This window comes from Rissa tridactyla, chromosome 14, assembly GCF_028500815.1.
Source record: "Rissa tridactyla isolate bRisTri1 chromosome 14, bRisTri1.patW.cur.20221130, whole genome shotgun sequence".
NCBI lineage: Eukaryota > Metazoa > Chordata > Aves > Charadriiformes > Laridae > Rissa > Rissa tridactyla.
In genome coordinates, this window is record NC_071479.1 from 5,158,585 (window position 1) to 5,180,230 (window position 21,646).

At 62.1% G+C, this 21,646-nt stretch overlaps 1 protein-coding gene across 2 annotated transcripts; it reads right to left on the bottom strand.

Moving 5' to 3' along the window:
* Nucleotides 1-912: 912 nt before the first annotated feature.
* On the bottom strand, nt 913-21,390 carry NR5A1 (nuclear receptor subfamily 5 group A member 1). Of its 2 annotated transcripts, none has more exons than XM_054221129.1 (7): nt 21,229-21,390; nt 18,658-18,773; nt 18,021-18,162; nt 13,594-14,234; nt 6,205-6,324; nt 5,466-5,613; nt 913-1,306 (listed from the first exon to the last, which is right to left on the bottom strand). In XM_054221129.1, the coding sequence occupies exons 2-7, from the start codon at nt 18,757-18,759 to the stop codon at nt 1,059-1,061; spliced, it is 1,401 nt and encodes a 466-aa protein (XP_054077104.1). In that variant the 5' UTR covers nt 18,760-18,773; nt 21,229-21,390; the 3' UTR covers nt 913-1,058. The 2 variants fall into 2 exon arrangements, with proteins under 2 accessions (XP_054077104.1, XP_054077103.1); XM_054221128.1 differs by having other exon boundaries at nt 18,658-18,776.
* Between the last annotated feature and the right edge of the window lie 256 nt (nt 21,391-21,646).

Below are 21,646 nucleotides of genomic sequence, written 5' to 3' on the forward strand. Positions count from 1 at the left end.
AGGCAGGACATGTGCTGCCCAGGGCCACCGTCCCAGGTCCACCATGTCTTCTCACTTCGGGAACCAGCTTGGTTCGTGGTGCCGATGCCGCCTGGGCACCATGACCTGCAAAGCTTTCCAGACGAGGGGATGCTGTGCTGGCACCAAGGGCACAGCAGCAGGGCCATAGGTCCAAAATGTCCCAAGGACAGTCCCCTGCTCCCGGTACCGAATCCCTTAGAGCCTCTGCAGCAAAGCTGTGACATCCCAGAGACGTGCTGACCGCAGACACCTGTGGGCTCTGGGCACTGCGGCTGCCATGGGCTGCAAAGCCACAGCTGGTGCCTCTAGCGCTGAGAAAATAAATCTCAGCCGAGGGCTCAGCGCTGCCCATCCCTGCCTGCCCTCGCTTGGCCAGGGCAGCGGGATGCAGAGCAGGCAGCAACGCTGCGGGGAGCCAGGACCGGGGACTCCGGCACGTGCATCTTGGGGTCCCAGCACGGCTGCGTGGGGCCGACACCTCCAGCCCCAGCCCCGGTGTTCCGCTTGGCTCTGCAGAAATCCTCTGCCTCCGTGCTGGTGCCTGGGGACACCCCAGCCGCTGTGAAACCACAACCCATGGGGTTCGCCTCACCTCTCCCCCTGCCCTGTGCACGAGGGGCCCTGAGACATGGGGCAGGGTTGGGGAGGGACAGTAACGGTGGAGAAATGGCTGGTAGGGGCAGCAGGAGAGGAGCATAAATAGGAGAAAAGCCGGGACAGGCTTTACCCTTCCTTCATGCCGCAGAGCTGGGTTGGACAGGCAATAGTTCAAGCACCGTGTGTGCAGAGGAGCCGGGGGGCAGCGCTGACAATGGGGCAGTCCGGCAGCCGAGCCCACGGCCCCGCAGCCATCAACCGTCCTTACTGTGTATTAAAATAAACCATCTGGGACTTTTCCAATAGCACAGGTTAAATAGCATCACTGAGACAGGCGGGGTGGCGAGGCAGCGCTGGCCCACCAGCCCCAGGCACGCGTCCTGCCCCTGCCGTGCCGCTGGCAGTGCCAGGGCTCCGCCGGGTCCTGCGGGCGACCGCGCTCAAGTCCGCTTGGCGTGCAGCATCTCGATGAGGAGGTTGTTGCAGGGCACCTCCCCGCTCAGGTGCTTGTGGTAGAGGTACTCCTCCGCCTGCATGCTCAGCGCCCGGACCTCCGCCAGCCGCAGCAGTAGCTGGCGAAACTTGTCCGTGGAGTGGGGGTAGTGGCAGACGGTGTACTCCAGCAGCGCCGCGTTGGCCTTCTCCTGAGCGTCCTTAGCCAGCGTGTGGTTCTCCAGGTACTTCACATCTGCAAGGGAGGAGGAGGATGGTGAACCCCATCCACGCCATGCCGTGCTGGGTATGCCAGGAGGAACCACACTCCTGTGTCAATGCCCCTCATGCACAAACGTGCAGCGCAGGAGGGGTCCCACGACCCATCCCTCCCAGCCTTGGGCTCCCTGTCCTTGCCCTGTCTCCCAAAGTCTCCCCCCATGCTGGAGACAGACACCCAAACCCCCAGCAGCAGGAGGGCAGATGCCCCCCTGCCCTTGCCACCCAGGAAGCTGCAAAGCCAAAACGTGTTCCCGGCTGCACCCACACACAGGGAGCTGTTGCCAGCTGAAGGTCAAGGAAGCGGCTGCATTAATTCCCCGATAAACCTGGTCTTTCCAATGTGGCAACCGGGCTCACCAGCCTGGAAACCTTAATCCTCCGCACCTCGCCAGGGCCACAGCAGCTCCCTGGTAATCCCGCTGCCGGCTCTGCTGCCTGCAGGGTGGGAAGCGACGCGGCAGGCAGCGGCAGCAAGGAGCAGGCAGGGTCTGGCAGCCAAGATGCAGCCCCGATGGCACTGAGCTGGGGCATGCACAGCCCCAGGGCAGAGACCATCCCCAGGCATGACTGGTCTGTAACCACCCTGCGACTGCAGCCACGGGTGACTGCAGGGACAGCCCAGGCTGGTGGCAGGAGGGTGACTGCAGGGGCAGCCCAGGCTGGTGGCTTGGGGTTTCTCCAGGCTTTTGGGACAGCCTGAGCTGGGATACGCCTCAGGATGCTGCCCCAGTGCTCTCGGGTTGCCACGAGTGCTCCAAGAAGGAAGCACTGGTTTTTAATCCATGCAACACGTTGTCAAGCCAGCCCCGCACACAGATTTCAGTGGCTTCAGGGGAACGTTGCTGTGCACCGCCCCGTCAGCCGGCTACGGCGACACACAGCGATGGTCCCTCAACACCTGCCCACGGGACACCCTACTGCAGACCCCCGCACTGAGCCCGTTTGGGGCGAGCGGGTCTAGCAGAGGGACTGCAGGGCACAGAGGCACCCGGCAGCGCTGCACTCGCTGCCCACGGCCAGCAGCGCTCATGCACGGCCAGATTCAGGGCTGTGTGGGCAGCCTGGACACATCCCGCCCGGGGCTGGGAAGAGAGAAATCAGGGCAGGGGTTCTGGCCAAGGCGGATGGGAGTTTGGGGGTTATTTCTGGCAGAGCCCGGGGAGTAGAGGCGCAGCCGGGGAGGCCGCGGGGCCCCTGGGGAGACACAGCCCCGGCCGTGCCCGTGGCACAAAGCGCCACAGGTTGCGCCAAGGTGCACTTTATCAGATCACCCTTCCCTTTTCACTCCTGCGGCACATTTGCTCCTATTGTGGCTGCCTCCCTTCTACCCGTGTTGTTGTTATGAAATCTCTTTATCTGCATAAGGTTATTGTGCATGTCATTAAAAAAAAAAGAAGTTATATTGATAAATGTCAAATCTATCCCCTGAGTTGGCTCAACAATAGCTAGTTCTACTCGATGAACTCACCTGGTTCTCTGAAAGACCCTATTCACTGTTTAATTGAATATTTGAATAATCTTTTCATTCCTGCAAGGAATAAAGAATGTTGTCCAAATAACATTGACTCACTTCATTTAGAGACACTGCAGCAGTTGCAAAGACTGTCCTGTGACAAAGCCTCCCATCACACATACAGATATGCCTGGGATTATTTCTATGCCCTCAAGTGTTCTTCCTATTCACAGCTCCTTTTGTTTGGGAGAAGCTGCTGATAAATTGCAAACGCTTAAGGGAATGTGGGCTATAAAAGCCTCTCTTCCTCCCCTCCCCAAGAGTAGCTGCTTCATGAATGTAAGTCATGAAATCGAATGATAGGTCAATCCATTAAGGCTCTATTAAGCCCTTCTGTAGAACAAAGCTAACCTGTGCCGTCCTCATAAATATTGCTATTTTGAGAAGCCCTAATTTTAATTAAATCTCTTTACCTGCTCAGGAGAGAAATCTATTTAGAACTCAAATGGCAGCTCTTGTGAGCGGGGCTCGGCTTTGATTGTGCTGTGGCAGAGTGGTAAATGTGGAAATTCTCTTGTTAAAGGCAATTACATCCTGCACATAATACACAATCCCATCCTCTACAGCTGAGCCTGCGAAGGGCAAATTACTCCAAGTGAGCTCTGCAATATGGAAAGAAAAAGTTGGATTTGGGGCAAAATGATGTATGGGAAAATACAGCTATTTGATTCCACGCCCTCCCCAAAAGCCGCTGCTCTGGGAAAGCGGAACCACAGCCCCGACCTGCACGGTGGCTGCGGGGCTGGCTGCGCTCTGGGGGACGCTGCTCCTGCTGGGCCGGGGGCGGTGGGGGACACGGGGAAGCGTGGGGGGACCATCCCCACCGGTGCTGAGCCTGTGGGGCAGCAGCCAAGGAAGGTCCCGACTCCCTTGTTTCCCAGCCCGGGCACTGTTTGTGCTACACCTTATCACTGCTTGAACAGCAAATTATCATATCTAATTTCCCTGGATTTCAAAACAGCTCTAGAGGAAAAGAAAGCTGTGGGGGGAGATGCTGCAGGTGCAGGAGGGGACGGCAGCGCAGACGCCCGCCCTGCTCGGGCCCCCCTGCTAGCGGGGACAAATCCACTGCAAACCCCAGTCAAACCAGTGGGTCCTTCAGACCGTACTGGCCCTGGTCCCGGGCCCATGGGACAGGGGAGTGGATTCCCCCTGCCTGCAGCATGTCAGTGCCCCCACTTAACCCATTAACCCAGTGGCGGTGCTGCTCCTGGAGCAGGCTGGCTCCTCGGTGACGGCGACATACAGTGATGCAAACTCTCCCTCAAGCGCAAACTGCCAAAACACACAGCAGTGTCCGTACGGCGCAGAGCGCAGCTCGTGGCCTGCTATGCTTGGTGATGAGGCCCAGAGCCACGGGCAGGAGCCCCCCTGGGTGGAGAAGTGCAAGCACAGACCAGGGCCTTGGGATGGGCATGGGGACGGGGATGGAGACAGGGCTGCCCCAAGCCAGGATCACCGTCCCAGCTCGGCACAAGCACCCAGTCGCTGCAGGGACCCCAGCACAAATTCCCCTGGGGAAATGCCAGTTCCTGCCCTGTCTGGGTGTGTGCAATTAGCCGTGGCTGTGGAGGTGTGGGAAGTGAAGCAGCCGCGGTGGCAGAGGTGTGAGCCCGGAGCACGACAGCCAGCTGAGCCTCTCGCAGGCCCCGCCACCATCCTCGCACTGGGAGGTGAGATCTCCCGCTGGGATGGGGCCAAGGAGAAAGTGTCAGCACCAGTAATGAAGGCAGCCAGGCGTCATGGGTGGTGGTGCTCAGCACCATCCACAGCCCCGCTGTCCCTCCGAGGGCTGAGATCGCTCCGGTGGGACTCCCATGGGCATCCCTGCCTTGGGGGAAGGAGGTGCAATCTTCCCCACGGTGGATGGGGAGATGCTCCCCATGGGGGTGGCAGCATGGGCAGAGTGGGATCAGGGCAGGATCGGGGCGGGAGCAGGGAAGGATTGGGGCAGGATCAGGGCAGGAGTGGGGCAGGATTGGGGCAGGAGCAGGGTTGGAGCAGGGAAGGACTGGGGCAGGAGCAGGGCAGAGCCGCTGTGCAGCCCCTGGCAGCAGCTCCCACGGCTCCCGTGTATTTTGTCTAGGCGAAGTGGGACGGTGTGAACCCGCCGCCTCGGCCCGACCGCAGGCTCCGGGGCTGAGCCTAATCAGGAGCCGTGCGCAGCCCCTGTCCCCCGCAGTGGCACGGGCCCTCTGACGCAAATCCCGGGAGATAGGGCCATCCCCAGCCGCCGTCTCTGTCAACATGCCTGTTTTGCCATGACTGTATCAGACGGTTGTTTCCCTGCCTGGTGCAAAGGGAGAGTGACCAAAACAGTCTCCGCTCAGCTAACAGGGCAGCAACATCCCCCGCGGCTGGGGGCAGAGCCTGGCCCTGCAGCGGGAGATATTTCGGACCCCTTGGCGAGGCAGGGGAGCTGGCAGTTCCCAGCCCTCACTCCTGCCTCCTCATTAAAAGCCTCTTCATCACCAGTCGGTGCAGCAGCGGGCACGGCCAGACCCTGAGCTGTGCGTGCTCCCTCCAGCTGCGCTCCCACCCCTGAGACCCCACGGCAGCATGGCCAGGACCCCCGAGCGTGGCCGCCCCTCTTCCCGGTGCCCCCCACAGCGGTGCTCACCAAGGCTGAAGAGGATGAGGAACTTGAGGCAGACAAACTCCTGCCGGTCCACCTGGAGCGAGTGCAAGTGCAGGACGAGCTCCTGCGCCCGCAGTACCAGCGTGTTCAGGATGGAGCCAGCCTGGGCTGAGATGGTCGACATGTCCACCTGCGGGGACAGGGGTGGGGTCAGCCATGGTGCCCCAGCCCCCCCAGACTGGCTGCAGGGACCCCACACATGGCAGGAGCCGGGCACCAGCCCAGAGCACTGACTGAGAATTAGGAGCGTCAAAGCGAAGGCTGATAGGTGAAACGGGGACCCTGTTTCTCCAGCACTGCTTAAAACAAAGGGGCCCTTTGCGGGGTGCTGGCATTGCAGGTACCTGCATCTCCAAAAACCACCCCCAGGGAGGGAAGGGGCCCCTTCTCACATCCCACCTCTGCAAGTACCAGTATGGATGTTGATCTTTCCATGAGAAACATTCTTCTCCAGAACCAGGAGCTGGATGGCAGGACAGGACAGGATGGGGTGGCACAGGACGGGACAGAATGCGACAGGATGGTGTGTAATGGGACGGGACCTTCTGCACAAGCAGTCCCATAGCACAGCAAAAACAACCCGTCCACCCTGAGCCGAGTTGGCCACACTCGGCCAGAGGTAAGACACAAATCACCCCTGGGGCCCCCCTCCAGCCCCACTACCTGGCCCCCACTGCCCCCTTCGCAGGAGCCACCATGGTCTCCATGGGCTGGCACTCACCTCCTGGCCGGTGACGAGCAGCACGCTGTGCTCCTTGCCATGCTGCAGCTGCCGGTAGACATGGTCGAACACCAGCAGCTCACTCCAGCAGTTCTGCAGCAGCTTCATCTGGTCGCCCACCTGAAACCAGCCAGAGCAGCACCGCTGGCACCCATCGCGCAGGGGCACGGCCGGCCATACGTGGCCATGGGGGCAGCCAGCCACCTCTGCACGAGCTTGTTCCCGGCTGGCAGGAGGAATCTGGGCTGCCCAGGTCCCTGCACCACCCCTCCGCCCCCCTGGCTCTGCGTTTGAGGGTCAGCTCCACGCTCCAGCCCTGCGGCAGCGGCGGTTCAGACTCACACCATCAGCCGCTACGACATGTTGCCACGTTGGCATTGGACATGGGCAGGGCTCGCACCCATCTGTGTCTCACCCTGAGCACAACAGAACAGGGTTATCTGGCAGACTGGTACGGGTTTTCCCCCACCAGGCACAACCTCCCCGAACCACACACAAATCTTTAACAAAGTGGCTGCTGGCCGCATCCCCCGGCAGGAGGGAACGCACGGCTGCTGCACAAAGGTCCTGTGTCTCCAGGCAGCCCCTCTGGATACTTTAAACTGAACAAGACAGTCCCCATCCTCTCCTCCCTGCCCGGAATGGCAGGTTTGGGGCGGGGGGGGCACAGAGCTGCCGCAGCACAGTGTGGCCGCAGGGAGCTGCCGGCTACGGGGCATCGCTGCGCCCTGCAGCTGCCAGGGAGGCCCCAGCCCACACATCAACACACGCATGATCGCGTGCATGTTTGCACTTGTGCTGGTGTGTACACGCAGGCACGGGTATAAGCGTCCACAGCTACGCTTCCAACGAAACGCCTGCAACTGTATGTAAGAAGCTCGAACCGGGACACAGCTTGCAAGGACCTGCAAAGGTCTCGTGGGAATGCCGGTGGGCTGCAGGCGGCACCAGCGACGGGCAGGACGAGCTGCCAGGGCCAACAGCTGCGTTTAGCAAAACAAAGAGCCCTGCCAGGCCCCGGTGCCCAGAGTCGTGGCGGGACACGGGGCACGCTGCTCAGGGGGCACGCTGCTCAGCTGCCTTCCCCACCGCCCCACCGAGAGCTGCCATGGGTCACCGGCTTCGTCCCCTCGGCACTGCTCTCCGTGGGACCCCAACTCCTTTCAGCAAAGAGCAGAACCCCCCCTTGCCCAGAGCTCCCCTCTCCTGCAGGGCTGGTGTAGGGAAAGGGCCGGGGGTTATCAGTAATACTTCCCCGCAGAGCAAATTCAGCGCCAGCAGAAGAGCTCTGCAGTGCCATTGTGCTCGCTGCCTTTAATAGAAGGAAGACAGATGCAGTATCACAGGACTGGATAATACCCTCGTTTTGCTGAAGAGGCTGCAATAAACCAGTGCTGGGAGATTGCAAAAGGAATAGAAGTCAGATGAGAAAGAGCTTTATGGTCTCGGAGCCCGGCACTCCTCGCGAGCCGCCGGGATTTGTTTCTCAAGTGCGGTGGGTGGTCAGAGACGGAGCGCAGCAGCGCGGGGAGGGAGGTGCGGTGCAGAAGGCAGCGATGGTGGCCGGGGTTGCGGCGCCTGCTCCTGCCCGACGGCACAAAACCTGCCTGCAGCGAGGTGCAATGGGGCTGCCAAGGCCGGGCTCGCCACCACATCACCCAAACCGCTGAAGAAGCCACAGTACACAGCCCAGCAGTACAGACTGTGGGGTTTCTGTTCAGCTGCTGAACAAAGAACAGGGGAAAATCTCATTCTGCATCAAAACAAAATGGACATTTTCTGCACTTGTGATGACCTCTGCCCCAAGGAAAGTGGCTGGCTCTAACCGCACGCTGCCAGCCCTCGCAGGGAGCTGGGCTCCCGCTGTGGCAGCACACTGCCAGCCCAGCCGCACGCTCCCGACCAGTGCCGAGCTCCTCCGCTCTGGCTGAGTCGCAGCGTTGTTTTGGAAGCGCCTTCCTGTGGCTCATTCCTGAGTGGGACAAGCTCCGGAAGGGACAGACTGAAGGTTTTGCCCTGAAAACGGTTTTAAAAAATTCAGCTTTTCCAAAAGGAAGCATTTAAACTATTTTGAAATCTTCTTTTCTTCCTTTAAAAATTACTTATCAGTTTCTCCCAAGCTCTGCAGGCGGGTTCAGCTCCCTCGGCTGAGCACCTCCCTCCATTCCGTCAGCAACACATTCCATGCTCTGTGGCTGCTGCGTGGCTGCTCCCCGGCCCACACGCTCCGGTGTGCCGCAGCCTTTCCTGGGACCATCGCGGTGCACCGGAGCCATGTCGCCAGGGCACGGGGAGGACGTGGTTGGGAGCGTGACGGGGTGGGCTGGGCATTCTGGGGACTGGTCAGGGCTTGGGGATGTCTCCGGGGACCCCAGCCCTGCCTGCGCCCCAGCACCAGGCTGGGTGTTCCCGTGCGCCAGGCTGGCACAGAGCACGGGGACATCTCCCCGTGGCCCCGCTCCGGCAGTGCGGCTCGGCTGCAAGGGGGCTCCCGGCTGGAGACCACCCGCCTGTGCCCAGCACCGGCCTGGCCCCCAGGAGCAGAGGCTGCTAATGGATGGCCACTCAGGGTCAATCAATCCTCCGGCGAGGCAGCACACACGCACCCTCGCCTTTAAAAGTTAAGCAAAGGATCTTCCTCTTTTAATGTCAAGGCTTTTCAACGGAGTGCTTTATCAAGGACCTGATGCAAGCTGTCTTTAAGAGGTGATTTTTTTTTTTTTTTTCCAAAGCAAGCATTTAACCCATTCACAAAACATGCAAAATGCTCCCCATGCAGGCAGAGCACTCCCCTGCTGCCCCGCCGCCAAAAGCGCCTTGCTGCTGAAGGTCTGTGACCCACAGAAAAATGCATTTCCCTGCAGCAAATGGGCTGGGACCCAGGGCTGGATGTGGGGCAGGGTGTGCGGGGGCACGCATGGTGCTGCCCAGATGCAGGGCTGCAGGACCTGCAGGCAGATGTAGTTTTAAACCTCCTGCAACCCTCCCTGTGGGTTCGTAGGCAAAAGGGGAGGAAGCCCCTGAGAGTGTTGGGGCTCCTCAAAATGTGCCCAGGCCACCCCAGTGCCTCAGCACCCCGAAGCCAAGCCCCCGTGGGGACGGCACAACCCCACTGCTCTCGCTGCCCCCTGCACGTCTGGTCCAGGGCATCCCCCACCTCGGGTACCGCCATCTGCCCTCGAACATCTCTGCAGCGTTATGAAGCAGAGTCACCCACCAGCAATCCCACTTTGCTTGGAAGCCCTGAGATGGTCCCAGGACATTGGTCCCCAGCCTCTCCCCACCCAGCTTCAGCACGCCACAGGCACGAGGAGCGCTCAGGTGCCCCCAGCCTGGCTTCACCCCCGGGATGCTCTTGGGCCTCCTCCCAGATCACTGGTGCAGGATTTGCCCCAGCAGCTCCCACGCAGGTGCACGGCACACACTGGCGCCCCGAGCCGCAGCCCAGGCAATTACTGGGTGCGAGCAGGACCCGTCACCTTGGCTACCGAGAAGTGCGAAAGTGGTTTACTGTCCGCCAGCCACCCGCAATTGAAACCACACACAAGTCTAAGGTGTTAATAGGCAATGCAGGCCCCCATCCTCCTGCCCAGATGCCACCATGATGGGCATCTTAAAGCAAAAAAACCACCAAGACCAGTGCGGCAGCGCCGGGATCCCATCTCCCTGCTGGCAGAGCATGCTGCTGTGCCCAGGCTACCACTTTTTGCTGATACTCACAGGCAGCTGGCTGCAAGGCTGTGTGAGCATCATGGCTCTGCATGTGCCGGGAGCGAGGGCAGGGCCGTGCCAGCTGGGACGCCGGCAGGCAGGGAAAGCCGTCACATTTCCCCCAGTGCATAGGATGCTAAACATTGCTGCAGCATCCACGACCAGAAGGAGATTTTAAATCTGCCAAAAACGCTCTGGCTGTTGGCCAGGAGATGGGGTCAAGATGACCCACGCATGCTAAAGGCAGAGAAGCAACTGACTGCAAATAGGCTTCCTCGTGGCTCCCAGATCTCTAGCGAGAAGCAAGGGAGAGCAGCGCCACAGACAGACCCAGCGACCCACAGGAACCCCTTTGTCCGTGGGAGCGGTGCTGCCCTCAGCGTGTGTGCCCCCCCGCCATGGGTGCTTGCCCATGGATGGCAGGGTGGTTTGCCCTGGCCCCACAGCGAGGAGAGGCCAAGGAGGGGGACCGGCATCAACCCATCTCCCCACAGCCCCTCCACCAGCAGTAGGGACCCGCCGCACGCCCAGCACAGCCCGGCCTTCAGGCTGGAACCGTGCAATTTGTTTAGCATTCCTGACTGCTCATCCCAATCTAAAGGTCACTGCACCCCTGAGTGCACGACATTTATATGTACATATGGCAGTAACACGTATATAACCCAGGCTGTGCAAGGTAAGTGTATATAAACCAAACCAAAACCAGACACAATGTGAGTGTGTAAGTGTGCGTGTGTATGCACATCTCTCTGTCTGTCTCTCTCCATATATATATAAAAAAATTACATCTGAAAGGACAAAGTTGCCTGAGACTCACGACCCAACAAAATATATTTCACCCCCGGCCCATATTTTTCTTCCTGAAGAGATGCTGCAAATCTTCCCTCAGTCCTGACACATCTCATCTAGACTCAGTTAAAGTTCGTATTTATGGGCGTCAGCGCTGACCTCTTCCACCTCCGCCCGCGCGGCCTCGCGCCGCGGCTGCCTGGCCGGCCCTCGATAAACAAGTGGGCCCCCAAATCCCTCTCTGCCGCGCGGCATTATTAGTCTTGCCTCCGAAGGCCAGCGCAGTCCGTAATTCTCTGTCTGGTGACACGAGATGAACGCGGCGACATCAGTCTCCCCGGCGGATTGGCATGGGGACCCTCGTTTGTCAGTGGCAGACTGACAGAATTACTGGCCCTTAAATGAAACGATATATCTGGGAAGTTAAATCTGTTTTCAATCTGACTGCCCCGCGCCTGCGGGCGGACGTGGCGTGTGAGCCGATGTCAAGAGGCCATTAGCCCACCTCCCCCCTCCTTCCCTGGGCACAGCAGCGGAGCCGGGGGGGCTCCCACCCCAAGGGCCCCCACCCCGGCAGGAGGAGACGGCAAAGGGCCTGCTCTGCCACTGCCCCCCGCCGGGCTGCTGGGACTGGGAATGGGAACGGGAATGGGAATGGGAACAGGATCTGCCGGCTTCGGGGGGAACCTGCTCCCGCTCCCCCCAGGCAGGGAGCAAAGCCTTGTCCTGGCCAGGCGTGAGCTCTCCCGCTCCCCCGAGGGTTTGCTCCCTCCTCTACAGGCTCCCTGCGAGGCCCCCCGCAAGAAGCCGGCTGTCTGCAGAACTGCTCTGTGCAGCTGGGAGTGCTAAGATGGGGCCACTGTGCATGGAGGCATCTGCTCACATCCCCTTGTCACCCATCTGCACCCCCTCCCCGCTTGGCATCAGCCCGGCAAGATGCCCCGGCACGATGCTCTTCCAGCCTGGAGCCCAGCACTGGCCTCAGCCAACAGCCCTTCCCGGCTGGGGATGGAGACCCTCACCTTCAGGCAGCTGTTCCCAAAGGATGGAGGCGGCTGCCAGCGTCCCCTGCTCCCAGGAGCCCTGAGCACCCAGCAGGGACCGCCTGCATGATGGCCGTCGATCTCTGAGATCGCGATTTTACTCCGTGCTAGTGGGCTTCAGCGTAAAGCCATAAACTCTGCACTAGCGGGAGTTCATTTACCGCCCCAGCAGCTGTTTGCTTTTACGCGCCGGCAGGAGCAGGAAGGGGGTTTCAGGAGCTGCAGACCTGCTTCCACTTCCCAACGGCTTCTCTCCACATGCCCAAGGGAAAGCCACCGCCCCGGCACTGTCCCCAGGGGTGACACGCACAGAGGGGCGCGGGCACCACAGCCCTGTGCCGGGGGCTCAGAGGGAGCCAAGGCCAGCGACAAGCAGACTTTCTCACGCTCCCTCTGGAGTCAGGGCAGGACGCGGTGTCCTGCAGTCCCTGGCCCTGCGAGATGCTGGAAATCTGCCCCACGCTCGCTGCACGGACGAAGGCAAAAGGCACGAGGCCCTGGGGTGGCAGCGATGGACCCAGACAAGGTCCTGTCCCGGGGGCACCACATCCCATGTCCTGGGCATGGTGGGGGATGTGCCCCACTCCCGGCAAGACGCCAGTGGCCCTGCCCAGGTGAGACCTCTCCCACTGCTGTCCCCCTGAGAGCCCCGCGGGAGGAGGAGCGCCCGCCGATGCGGATTCACATGGAAACAGCCTGTTTTGGTGGCGCAATCAGGCTGACAATGGAGTTACAAGGCTACGCAGCAATGCAGCCGGGAGCTGAATTTACACTGTTTACAATATCTTCTGCAAAACAACAACCACCCTGTTCCCAAAATCCAGGCTGGACACTGATATGATTGAAATGAGCCCAACCCACCCCCACAATGCCATTTCCTGACACTGTTCTGGCAGCTGGGGGCTATTTTGAGCTGCGAGGCTCTGCCACACTCAGCCCCATGCACCCTGTGGGGTGGGCACGGAGAAGACCCTGGCCCTGGCCTGGCCATGGCCCCCACAGCACCGTGGTAGGAAGGTGATCTTGGGCAGAGCCAGGTAGCACAGCCTCACGCTCAGAGCACGGGAAGGCACCCAGATCTCCCAACCACCCTGGGACATGGCTCTTTGTCTTTTGACCATGTTGCAAAATTTTCTCTCCCATTTTTGCACCAGTTTGGGACTTTAGATCAGCCCAGGACACAAATGGGAGATGTCTGAAAGTTTGGCAAGGTTTACAGGATGGCAGAAGCCTCCCCACCCCTGCTAATCCACCTAGATGGGGTGGCCTGGCAGGACGGGGGTCAGCACCACGTCGCCCCATTGGGCACACTCGTGGGCTGCCAGCAGCAGAAGAGGCTCCAGAGGAGGCTTGGTGGTGTCCGCTGCCCCAGCCAGCCCTGCCCCGGCTGCCTGGTGCTAATAGGCACCCACCTGACAGCATCGATTTTCCTCCTAAAGGCGGAGGAGAGAATTGTCTCAACTATAATTCCTCAACGTTACATTTTTCAATTATATCTTGAGCTTGACACCGCAGTCACTCTGCCGGCGATTGCCTCCACACCTGCCCCCACCGTGATGAATCTGAAATCATTAGCCCCGCGGCAACAGCGGGGATCGCTCCGGCGTTACAGCTGGGCCCCGGTGCTTCCAGCCCTGCCGTGCGGGGAGCTGGGAGCGGGACAGGGACACACCAGCACATCTGCAGCGCCGGGCTCGTGGCCACAGGCATTGCCCAGTCCTCACGGCATTTCTGCCCCAATCCTGCCCATGGCAACATCCCATCCTCACGGTGTGTCAGCCCCAATCCTACCTGCCCCCCACCACCCGCCCAGTGCAGCATCCTTCTCCCCCACCCAGGCTCCTACCTCCAGCTCCTTGAAGAAGATGCAGCTCCGTGCCCACTCCACGATGGAGAAGAGGGTCTGGTCAGCCATCTTGCACATGAGGCCGAAGGTGCTGAGCTTCTCATGCCGGCCTTTGCCTTGCTCTTGCTGCAGGCAAGCCAGTATCCGCGCCTTCACCTGGGCCTCGTCGGGCTCCAGCTGCAGCAGCTTCAGGATGACCTCGGGGATGTCCGGAGGGGAGCTGCTGGGATAGATCTCTGGGTAGACGTAGGTGGGCACAGACTCGTGCGCGTTTGTGTAGTGGTCTGGGTACTCGGACTTGATGGTGCGGTTGGGGAAGGAGGGGTAGTGGTAGCCAGTGAGTGGTGCGTGGCTGGGCACGGTCATTCCCAGAGAGGGTGTCCCATAGGGGCTGCGCTCGTAGTCGACGGGCGTCAGGGCGGCAGGGTTGGGCGGCAAGGTCTTGGACATGGCGTGGATGCTGTGGATGGTGGAGGACAGGCTGTAGTCGTTCTGCACCGGCGACATGATCTGAGGCACGGTCTCCAGCTTGAAGCCGTTGGCACGGATCAGGGCTTTCTTCTGCTGCTTTAAGGCACGGTCCCGCTTGTACATGGGTCCAAATTTGTTCCTCCCGCCGCGCATCCGGTCTGCACGCACAGCTGGGGGCAGAGAGGACAGGGGCTGCAGAGAACCCACGCGGATGGAGACCAGCACCTCCATGCAGCATGGAGAAAATTATCGGGGGGGCGGATTTGGTGGCCAAACAGGACTGGGGGACACTGGGGAGACCTTCCCAGAAAGCCACCAGCAGGACCATGCCCCTCCCAGCCCAGCCGCACACACGGGGGATGTGACATGGCAGGTTCGGGTGCCTGGGCCCAGCTCCTGCCGTGCTGGCATAGCCCTCAGAGCCTCTGGGCACTTCAGGAAAGGAAGAGATTTTGGCTTTAACTACAACATGGGCTGGGGGATAAAGCAGCTTGCCTCCCTCACGGACTGGGGGGACAGCCCATGAAGCCCAGGCAGATGAGGGTCTTGACACCCACTTTCAGTTTTGCGGCCCCTGACTCTGGACCAGCCCTGGGGTTTCCTTGTTTCTGTAGAGCCTGGGACCCCCACAGCCCCCTCAGGTCTTTGGTTCGCCTGCAGCCAGGCTGCACAGGCTTCTTTTCTGCAAATCTGTGTCCCTCTTACGGGCAGCATGGCTGGCAGGCCCAGCCGGGTGCACTGCACCCCGCGGCAGCGCTGTGCCGGCTTTTGGGCCCAAGGCTGCCAGTCCCGGCCAAGTATCAGCTACGGCGGAGGGGCTCTGCTGGAGCATCCCACTGCTGGAGTCACTCTGACTCATCTCGCCATCTCACGGCTGTAGCAAAGCAGATGTTCCCTCCGGACCCCCAAAGAAACCCAAGAATGTGTCAGAGCACAATGGAGCAGGTGCTTCTCTGCAGCGCGAGCTCATCCCACCTCACCGCCCTGCTGTGCTCCCGGGGGCTGCTGCCCTGGCCCACCCTTGGAAGAGCCACAGCTCGCTGGACGCTGGGAGCTGGACGGCAGTGCAGAGGGATGAAGGAGAGTGTGCCAGCGAGCGCAGCCCGCAGACTTAGCATCAAAGGGGAAAAAAAAATCCTCTGCTAGTTTGCGTCCCCGCTGACAGCAGGCGGGTCTTGCTTTTGTGTCTCAGCTGTTACCTCTGTCTCTCTTTTGACTGCTTATCCTGGGGCCGCTGGAAGCTCAGCCAAGCACCCCGGAGAGCCAGGCCACCTCCCAGACTCTCCCCAGGCAGGCTGGAAACACAGGAGCATCGGCCGGCAGCAGCAGCATTTCCAGGGCGAGCAGGAATGTGCTCCCAGGGGAGCTGCCCTGCGCTTCCTCCCTTATTCTGTATTCATGAAAACAGCATTTCGCAGGGAGCAGGGCGGCCAGAGGCATCCTCTGAGGTGGGGGGTGCTGTGCCCCCCGCCATCCGGCTGCCCACACGCTTCTGGGCAGCAGACAGCTGCCCCGGGGCAGTTCCTAACTTCAGGGGTACAAGGGAGATGGCCGCACTCAGCATGGGTGCGTCCCCCTGCTGGGATCCCCTGCAGGCAGACCCCCCCACGCAGCCCAAGCGGGCAGTGGCAGGTCTGGGGCCCCTGGCCGCACCCCCAGCAATGCCAGAGCCCACCGAGAGCCCCAGTCTCCCACCCACTCAAAGTAGGGTGTTTCCACCACCGCTCAAGGCCGGGCCCAGCGATGCCCAGGGTTCTCATACCACGCGGACCCCTGTGACCCGGGGCACAGCAGGGACCCCACTGTTCTGCCTGCACACACCCCCCACAGCGAGAGGGGCTCACGGCCCAGTCTCACAAATGCTCCGCAGGCGACCGCTAGTACACCTCCTTCCCTCTCCCGGCAGGAACACAAAGGCAGAAGAGGCCTTTTAATTCCCTCTTGCTCCGCTTTTCCTGCCTTTTCTGCCTCACTTGGGATCGGGAACATTTGCCGATGTCATTGCCACTGGCCCCCGTGCCATTTGCCACGTCCCAACTGGCGGCTGGGAAGCAACCGATGCAGCCCGACCTCCAGGGCAGGGGGGCCCAAGCAGAGCTGCCCAGGAAGCGCCTGCACCCCCAGCATCCCCCCAGTAAAAGCATCTGCAGGTGGTCCCCGAGCCACCCACCCAGGGTGCAGCCAGCCGGCACGGTGGCAAGAGCGGGCCCCCAGCTCCCTCCGCCTCATCTGCCCTCATCCCCAACACAGATCCCTGGCTGCTTCAGTGCCCCCCGAGCTCTGCCTGCCCTCACCCACCTCTCCCTGCCCAGGGGGTGCCTGGGGGGGTGCCCAGGCAGGCTTGGGCCGGGGCTGTGCTGTTCTCCCCAGCCAAGCTTCATTGCAACATCCCTTTGGACAGTTTGAGGAGGGCCTGTGTCAACACTTTGTCCACAAAATAAACCACCTCGGGCTCGCTTTTGTCCTGCGGAGCTGGAGGCTCGCCTTCAAAACGTCACCTCAGACTCCTTGCCCAAAAATACTAGGAACTGAGGAAAGGTGGGCTCCAGGTTTTACAACAAAAGAGATGGTCCCACAGGAATATCACCCTCCGCTGGGTGGTCCCCCCCTGGCTGCCCAGCCGCGGGATTCCGCTTAAGGAGCTAACAGTAGGAAAATAAACAAAAAATCCCGGCAGCTGCCTTCATCAGCTACGGAACCAAATGAGCTCCAGCGTGAGCAAAAACTGCTGAAAATGGCCAAAATGAGACCGTGTCTGTCCCGTCCCAGCCACCCCAAGCACTGCCTCTGCCTGTCTGCCCCCAGAGCGCCCAGCCCCTGCCCAGTGCCCAAACTCCCCTGCAGCACTAGTCAAAACTGCCAGAGCACGCATGGATTGATCTGGGACACCAGTAACTCCAGTCCGGAGAGGAGGGCGAAACTGGGATCTGTTCGGAGACAGGGCTGGAAGCCAGCCCACACCAGGAGTTTTGCAGGGGCTGATTTTGCAGCTCGATGTTGTGTCTTACTCCTGCGCCTCTGCTCGCAGGCTCTCACCCCGCTGCTGGAAGCGAGCGGCCGCTGTGCGAGTACACGCAGTACTTTCTGATGAACCCGCACCCTGCCCTGCACCCCCGGGCGAGCAAAGCCCCGTGCAGCCAGCCCGGCCGGGCCAGGGGGCTCAGCCCGGCCAGTGCATCTGCCCTCTTTCATCTGCTGCGAAACGTAAACGATTTCAGGAGAGAAGGGGTGAGGGGGGCGGCTGACTCGGGGGAGGGGGTTCTTTTCCGCATCTGCTTTTGCTTTGCAGTCCCTTGCCAGCAATCTCTCCGTCCCCCCCGCCCCGAATGTATTTTGTGGGCCCGTGGTAAGCGTTGGAGAAACCACAACACCCGACTCGGGGATGGTGGGGCCCGACTCTGATATCTCAGTCGGGATCAACTTCTCCGACATGAGCGAGGTGGCGGCTGCGGGGGCTGTATTTGCGCTCCCCGAGAGTCAGACGAGAAATCTGTTAAACGAAATGTCACCAAGAGGAAAAATATAATTCGTGGTGGGTCTGCAGCAGTTATTGCAAGCCCCATCGTTTTTAATGTTTTCCTTAAGTCTCGGCTTCTGGAATTATGTGCTTAAGGAAAACAATAATTTCTGCGCTATTTCCCAACCGTTCTGCCAGCAAAGAAAATCCTGGAAAGTTGAAACCGCGGCAGCCAAAACCCCCGGGGAAACACAACAAAAACAAAAAAAGGAAAAGCAGGAGGGGACGCGAAAAAACGAATTTTTTTTTAACTTGGGAGGGAAAAACGGAATCGAAGCGGCCGCGGGAATTACCGGCCCGGGGAGGCGGCGGGGCGGCGGCGGCGGCGGGGACAGCGCGACGGCCACGGGGGGACCGCGCAGCCCCGCGGCCGCCCCCTCCGCCGCCCCCGGCCCCCTCCGCGGCCGCGGAGCCCGGCCGTGCCCGCGGCGAGCCCTACCTTCCAGGCGCATCCCCACGGTGAGGCACTTCTGGAAGCGGCAGTAAGGGCAGCGCTTGCGCTGGGTCTTGTCGATCTTGCAGTTCTGGCTCTCGGTGCAGGTGTAGTGTTTGTTGTTCTGCACCGTCCGCTTGAAGAAGCCCTGCGGCGGCGGCGGCGATGCGGCGGGCACCGGCACCGGCATCCCGACATCCCGGCATGGGCATCCCGGCACCGGCATCCCGGCCCCGCGCCCCGCTTCCGACGGCGGCTCCCGCCGCCCCCGCCGCCCCCCGCCGCAGTCGGGGCTCCCGTCGCGGCCGCGCTCCCGTCCCGCCGCCGAGCGCGAATCCGCCGCTAACGAAAACGGGCGAGGAGCGGCCCGCGGCCGGTCCCGTTGCCCCGGCCCCTGCAGAGCCTCCTCCCCGCTCCCCGCACAGCCCTGGCCCCCTCTCCCCCGTGCAGCGAACCCCCGCACAGCCCCGGCTATATCTCCTGCACAGCCCCGGTCCCCGCACAGCCCCTGGTCCCGCACAGCCCCGGCTATACCTCCTGCACAGCCCCGGTCCCCGCACAGCCCCTGGTCCCGCACAGCCCCTGGTCCCCGCACAGCCGCGGCCCCGTTTCCCCGGCCCCGCACGCCCCGGCCGGGTCCTACCTTGCAGCTCTCGCAGGTGAGCAGCCCGTAGTGGTAGCCGGAGACCTTGTCCCCGCAGACCGGACAGAGCTCGTCCAGGTCCTCATCATAGGAATAGTCCATCCCCTCCAGCGGCCCTGCTGCGGGACAAGCCAGCGGGTCAGCGGGACGGGGCGGGCGGGGGACGGGGACGGCGGCCCCCAGCCCCTGCGCTGGGTGCGGAGCGGGAGCGCGGCGCGGCGGAGACCGAGCGGCAGGTGCCGGAGCCGGAGCCCTTTATAGCGCCTGGAAGAGCATCTCCATGTTGGTGCGGGCGAGCGGCCAGCCCCCCGGGGGCTGGGGAACCTCCTCTGGGGAGAGCGGGCGGCTCACGGCGCCGGGGACAAGTGGGGGGGGGGGGGCGCGGAGGGACCTGCCAGCCCGGGGACAGGGGGACACGGGGACGGGGCCGTTCTCTACCCCGCTGCCGGCCCCGGCACGGCAGGCCCCGGCGGGCAAGGTACCCCGGGCCGGCAGCTCCCGGCAGCAGCCCCGGGCCAAGCACAGGGGGCAGGAAGGGAGCTGGGGCTGGGGGGGCCGGGGCAGGAGCAGCCCCCTCCTTCCCCTGCTGCTCCGTGCTGGGCAAAGCTGCAAAGCTGCTCAGACAGGCCTCAGCAGCACCAGGGTCCAGCCCTGGCCACCCCAGGGGTAGGCACAGGGCACCTCTCTGCAGGAAGGGGCTTGAGACCCTCCCTGCCCCCCCCGGGGCTGGTGGAGGTGCCCCGCACCATCCGTGGGGATCAACGACCCCCCCACCTCCCCAGGCATCCGGCCTGCGAGCAGCAGGACCACCATGGGAACCAGGAGTCCCAGGGGCTGGAGCACAATTAAATGTGTCTGAGGAAGAGGAACACCCCACAGCCAGCCCCGCTCAGCACAGAGCCTCCAGACCCCTGGGCCCTGCCAGAGCCACCCCTGTTACCCCGCACCAGGCAGTCCTGCCAGCCACTGGCTGCGGGGGGTGCTCACAGAGCCCGGGGAAAGCTGCGTGAGGAGCACTGGGGGGGTGCAGCAGCTCCTGACACCTCCTCTGGGACCACTACTAACGAGATGACGGTTCAGACCTAGTGCTGGCCACCCCATGTGGAGCAGCCACTGCCAATGGTGTCCTGGTCTGCCTGTCAGACAGCAGTTGTTCACTGCCAGTATTTAATTAATTGTTTCACATTTAGAGATTCTTAACGAAATATTCCATGACGACAGCAGACCGGCAGAGGAGCACCCATGCTCCCAGCGCGTCCTGTTTATTGGGATGCTCCCAGGCCTGCCGGCCATGCGCCACGGCCCAGGCACTTGGCCATGGGAAGCTCGAGGCTCCGGCTCTGAGCCGGGCACCAGGACTGAACCCATCCCATCAGGGATGAACCGCTCTGTCAGGAGACCCTTCATGGCTGATGCAGAGTCACAGCCTGTCCCAGCACGGGCAGGGTCCCTGCGAGCTTGCAGTGCCTGCGGCTGGCAGGAGCTGCACAGCCCCAGGGAGGGAGCTCCAATTTGAGGCATTTTGATGCCGATGGAGGGCAGTGGTGTGGGGGCCCTGAGGCCGTGGGCGCCCGGAGCTCCGATCTGCTGGGGGCTGTGCTGCTGGCAGAGCCCTGCAAAGGGGAGCCACGGCTGCTAGCCCCACATGGCTCATCCCACACAGCTCATCCCGCGCGGCTGATCCCACACGGCTTGACTCGCACAGCTCATTGCACACAGCTCATCCCACCTGGCTCATCCTGCCCGGCTCGCCCCACGCGCCCACTGCCTCCCGTGGGTGCGGCGGGTAGGAAGCGGCGCTGGCAGGGAGAGCGGCAAACAGGAAACGGGCTCAGCAGAGCATCGCTCCAGAGGCACCAGGAGCTGAGCCCAGGCTAAGAATAGCAGCAGAGCAGCCCCCAGTGCGGGTCAGCCGCCGTTTGGCCGGGAAGGAGTGCTACCACCACCGGCAGAGCCCCTCGGCCACGGCCCCCGCACTCACCGTGAGCTCCCGGGGGAGCTGCCGGGCAGCTGCGGAGCAGGAGTTGCCATCCCAGAAGAGGAGCCCAGGAGGGACTGCGGGTCAGGAGAAGAGCTGAGCAAACACCGCGAGGAACAAAAGCAACACGGAGCCGAAGGCTGCGGTGCCTGCTGGCGTGGGATGGGGAAGGGACGCAAGCTCAGCCGACCCTGGATGCCAAGGGGTCCCGGCCACGTCCCACGCGTGCTCCAGGGTGCAGGGGCTGCCTGCACTCCCACGGGTAATACACAACACTGGGGTGACTGTGGACCCCCCCGGCCAACGCCGATCAGCAGCCAAATCCGGCATTTCTGGGCAGCAGCATGGCCGAGGGGCCAAGGCTACGGCAAGGCCCCGCTCAGCTGCCCGCGCTACACAGAGCCTCCGTCCCCACGCCCGCTGATGGGGACGGGACGGGAAGCGGAGGCCCACGCATGGCTCCCGCTTCCTCGCCAAGCCCTGCCACGTCCCCAGCTCCGGCCTCGGCGGCTGCCATGCCAGGGAATGGTGGCAGTGGGTGGGAGACGGGTGGGACAGAGGGACCGCGGTTCTCCCCACAGCCACATACTCACCGCGAGGCGGCTGTGTGCCCCGCTGTGTGTGGGGCCAGGGCGGCAGGAGAGCCTTGCTTGTTCTGCTGACCAGGAGCTGCTGCCCGAGGAGCCTTCGTGGGGTGCTGGGCACCGCTGCCCTGTCCGCAGTGAGCTGGGGAATTTATGGGACCCGTCTCCGCTGGGAAGGTGTTGGGGCTCTGGCTGCGCACACGCCGCGCTGGGCAGGACACCGGCCAATCTCCTCCCCGCGGGGGCCAGGCTCAGCCGGGATGGACCCACTTCGGTGCCTTATTGGCTTCTGCGGCCACGTGACCGCGATGAAAAACATCATAATTAAGCTACAAAACGCTGCCCATAAACTAGCATTAGAAAGTGACAGCGGAGATAAGTGGGACCCCCACGGCAGATAACGCGCCAGGGGAGAGAGACCCTGTGG

Coding starts and splice junctions, on each gene's coding strand:
- NR5A1 (XM_054221129.1), bottom strand. CDS start 18,759: ATGGACTATTCCTATGATGAGGACCTGGACGAGCTCTGTCCGGTCTGC. Junction 18,163..18,657: donor TCACCTGCGAGAGCTGCAAG/GTAGGACCCGGC, acceptor CCGCCGCCGCAG/GGCTTCTTCAAGCGGACGGT. Junction 1,307..5,465: donor CCTCATCCTCTTCAGCCTTG/GTGAGCACCGCT, acceptor CCTCCCTTGCAG/ATGTGAAGTACCTGGAGAAC.